A 4,281-nucleotide genomic window follows, 5' to 3' on the forward strand; every position below is an offset into this window, starting at 1 on the left:
TCATATTGTCTATGTAGCAGGGTTGTGCAAAATTCGAATTGCAATTCTGCTTCCTGTTTGCTAGCTCAATTGAAATGCAAGTGAAATTCAAGAATTGAATTTTTGAGCCAGTTTCCATTAAATTCTGGAATTTTTGATCTTAATTTATGTAGAGATCTTATCTAAGCTGATGGTCCTTCATGTTGTCTAGATGTGGAGATCATATCTGAGTTGATTGATGGCCCCTCATGTTGTCTATGTAGAGATCTTATCTAAGCTGATGGTCCTTCTTGTCTATATGTGATCATATCTGAGTTGATGGTCCCTCATGTTAAATGCAGATCAGCATTATAGTAGTAGTTATTATAGTATGCAGATCAGAGTTTAATATGAGATGAAAGTGACGCCATCTTGTTAATGCTCTTTTATTTCAAAGAAAAGCAAAGACTTGTGTGCAGTATGTAGCAATACTGTAGCAGACACACTGGTCTGGCAACTAAATATTAGTTACATATGTTCATTTCATCAAAGAAACGATTAAAAGGCAAGCATTCGTGTCTAACAGAACTGAGTGCCAGTACATATTCGCTGATATGGTACCTGACCATTGAGTAAAAAAATACTTGTAAAATGAAGCTTAACACATAAATCATATCACATCAAATGGAGGCAGAAGTCAGCAGCATGCACCGTAATGCAGAACAAGGGGTGCCGTTCCATAACAACCCACCAGGGGCCACTGTTCTACAGCAGCCCAGGCAAGGTTCAGCAGGAAGAAAGGTCCAGGGACATCCTGGGCAGCTTGGGCAGAGCTGTTCCCGATCAGGAATAGCTCCAGAGATTGCTGCCCTTGGTGAAGTCATCACAGGCGGAAGGTGGTCACACATCCACGGGTATGGTCAGAGATTGCTACACGCTACACAGTGTTACTGGTGCTTTGGATAACGCTGCACAGGGACACAGTGTGAACAGCAGAGATGTTCTCCCCAAAAATGACCTTGCTGACCTGCTTGCAAGATGCTTTCACTGATGCCTGTCGCTGCTGATTCACTACTTCCATTTGAGCATAAATCATCAAATAGCAGGAAAAGAAGCCCACGATTAATAATAATAACTATAATAATACTGATTGTTTTACATCTAGGTAAACTGCTACATCTAAACTATTTTTTTTAATTTGGGGAGAACACATGCTGAAAACATCTGGTCCATGTCAGTCTTATAACCCTAAACCACTAGAGCAAGGTCATCTTCCATATCTCTGCAGAACACACCGCGTATTCCCTGATACGGCTCATGCCTTCCAAGTAGTCAACACATGTAAACATCTGAGTAAAAACAACAGGAGGCTCTATCACAAAACACTGCAGTAGATATGTAACAGGCAATGCATACGCACTGATATGGCTATTGCCTTCATTACTGTGGCAAATATATGTACATTTGCTCATCAACAATGAACAAAACTCTCACGCGATATCAGTACTGAACTCGCTCAAAAGAAAGCAGTGTTGATAAAGGCCTCCAACTAAACACCCACTATCTCAAAAGCCAGAAATATTCTCAAACATGTCCCTTTAAACAATCAAAACAAAAACAATTTGCATGTTGTTCAAGCTAAGTGCAAAATCATCCAGTTCTCATAATTGAAACAGAAATAAGGCTAAAATCGTCTGCTACCCAAACCCAACCAGGCTCAAGCTGGGCTGAGCAGAAATCAATGTCAGAACGACGCTGGAGGGACGAAGGTGCAGTTACACAGCCAGCAGGGATACCAGGGAGCTCAGCAACGCCACCATGACCAGGGTGGTGAATGACTGGCCTGAAACACACACACACACACACACATATGAATCAACACACACATAGTAATGTAGACATACCCATCCATAAACACAGCTGATTAGAGTTTTTATACATGTGACATGTGCACCACATTCAGACACAAAGCACAGAACATTTACATTTATTCATTAACACTGTTATAAAATGTGACTTACATATGTCAACTATATTACAAGGCATTACATTGTCCCTGGAGCAACTTCGGGTTAAGTGCCTTGCTCAAGGGCACAATGGTGGAAACCAGGAATTGAACCCACAACTTTCAGGCTACTGCATGCTAGCCCTTAACCACTATACTACCACCACTTCGAACCGAGATGAGAAAGCTTTGGTCTTATTACATGTTGAACCCTATGAGATGAGAACACCTTGGTCTGATTACATTAGGTGAACCATATGAGATGAGAACACCTTGGTCTGATTACATTAGGTGAACCATATGAGATGAGAACACCTTGGTCTGATTACATTAGGTGACACTTCCCATTGTGAATTGCCCCTTGGGGGAATTGCCCCCTTGTTTTGAATTGAATTGACTAATCGCATTGTTGGCATGCTGTAATCTTGTCATGGTAGGTGTCTCTAGAAAAACTGAACTGGCAAAGACATTTCTTTGTCTTGAATCATGCAAATCGATTGATCTCTTGGCTATGCCATGTCAGTCACAGATGTGTGGCACTTCTTATGTAGATTATAAAAATGTACATAATGTTAGGGGCCGTTTATACAAGAACGATTGCGAAGGAAGACGACAAAATATTTTATTATAAGTGCCTTTCGTTTACACGGCCATCGGGGCTTGAAGACGCAAAAATCTGAAGACTCCTTCCAGAGTGTAGAGTTTTGAAGACGACCCGGGTTGCGTCTCCGTCTAAACGGCTAAACCAAAGATCCTTGATTACCTCTCTGGCTAAACTGTCAAATTAGAATGTCTGCGCGTGACGTACCGGGGTTCTATCACACCACCACCCAGCGGTCTGGAATGCATATCCAATCGAATATCACATACTCTTGCGTCTTCATATAAACAAAGATTTCCCCCTGAGAATGCTCGTCTAAACGCGAATAAAAAAATGAAGACGAGACGCCACTTCTGCGTCTTCTCTTTTCATCGACGCTGTATAAACGTAGCCTTAATCTGTTAATCTGTCAGCACTTGTCAATCCCAGGATCACAAGTAAACAAAAAAAAAACATGTTTTAAAAAAATTAATTATGATGATGTGATATCAACATTCAAACATTGGACTTCAAATAAATACATTTTTATCTATGGGTTTAAACAGCTAGTATGATGAGGTGCAGAATATTGTCTGTTCACTGAGGTCTGTTTACTGCAGGGTCAAATGAACACCACACTATTAAACCTTTACACCTCATCAAAATTAATTCTATTTCATATCTTAGCTATGCAGATGACACCCAAATTTACTTAGCTCTGTCACCAAATCACTATGGTCCCCTTGAATCTCTTTGCCAGTATACTGACCAAATCAACAACTGGATGTCTCAAGTGTCTCATTTTTAGTAATTATATATGGTAAAAAGGAGTAAAGACTTAGGGTTGCCACTCTTATTGACACAAAAGGGTTCAATGCAAAGGATACTGTTAAAATCGTGGTGTATTAATTGACAGTGATTTAAATTTCAAAAGCCACATGAAAGCAATAACTAAATCAGCTTTTTACCACATCAAAAACATTGCCAAATTTAGAAGGCTGATGTCAAAACATGATTTAGAAAAACTCATTCATGCCTTTATCTCCAGCAGGGTTGATTACTGCAATGATAGGGTTCTCACGAAAACTAAAAGAACTGACCACATTACTCCAGTTCTTAAGTCCCTGCACTGGCTTCCAGTAAGTCACAGATTTGACTTTAAAGCACTACTGGTTGTTTATAAATCAGTAAATGGAGCAGGACCTAAATACCTATCAGACATGCTTCAGCAGTACACACCTTCACGACCTCTCAGGTCTCAGGAGAAAAATTTGTTAGTAAAACTTGCTGTTAAAACTAAACATGGTGACGCAGCTTTAAGTTGCTATGCGGTTCAGCTCTGGAACCAGCTTTCGAATGACATCAAAAAGGCTCCAACTGTAGCCAGTTTTAAATCTAGACTTAAGACCAAACTGTTCTTGGATGCCTTCTGCTAACTGAGTTACAAATTCTGAATCTTTCTTTAAATTGTTCTACCTTGTGTCTGTTTTGTCTTTCTAATTATTCTTTATTTTAAAATGATTTTACCTTGTCTGTTTTACAGTATGTTTTCTTTTTTATTATGATCTTTAGTTTTTAAACTATTCTTTGACTATTGGCCTCCTACGCTTTTATTTGCTATTACTGTTTGCTTTTGTTTATGTAAAGCACATTGAATGACCTCTGTGTATGAAATGTGCTATATAAATGAACTTGATTTGACTTGACTAAGGTCAAATTGCATCACGGGCCACCAACA

At 39.4% G+C, this 4,281-nt stretch overlaps 1 protein-coding gene across 1 annotated transcript in view; it reads right to left on the bottom strand.

Annotated features, from left to right (window-relative positions):
- Positions 1-388: 388 nt before the first annotated feature.
- Positions 389-4,281, bottom strand: part of meltf (melanotransferrin) — a 20,971-nt gene continuing 17,078 nt past the window's right edge. Inside the window, exon 16 of the mRNA XM_042056529.1 lies at positions 389-1,801. Within this exon, the coding sequence (XP_041912463.1) occupies positions 1,734-1,801 (68 nt within the window). The 3' untranslated portion in view covers positions 389-1,733. The remainder of the gene's footprint in view (positions 1,802-4,281) is intronic.

This window comes from Alosa sapidissima, chromosome 12, assembly GCF_018492685.1.
Source record: "Alosa sapidissima isolate fAloSap1 chromosome 12, fAloSap1.pri, whole genome shotgun sequence".
In the NCBI taxonomy this organism is placed as follows: domain Eukaryota; kingdom Metazoa; phylum Chordata; class Actinopteri; order Clupeiformes; family Clupeidae; genus Alosa; species Alosa sapidissima.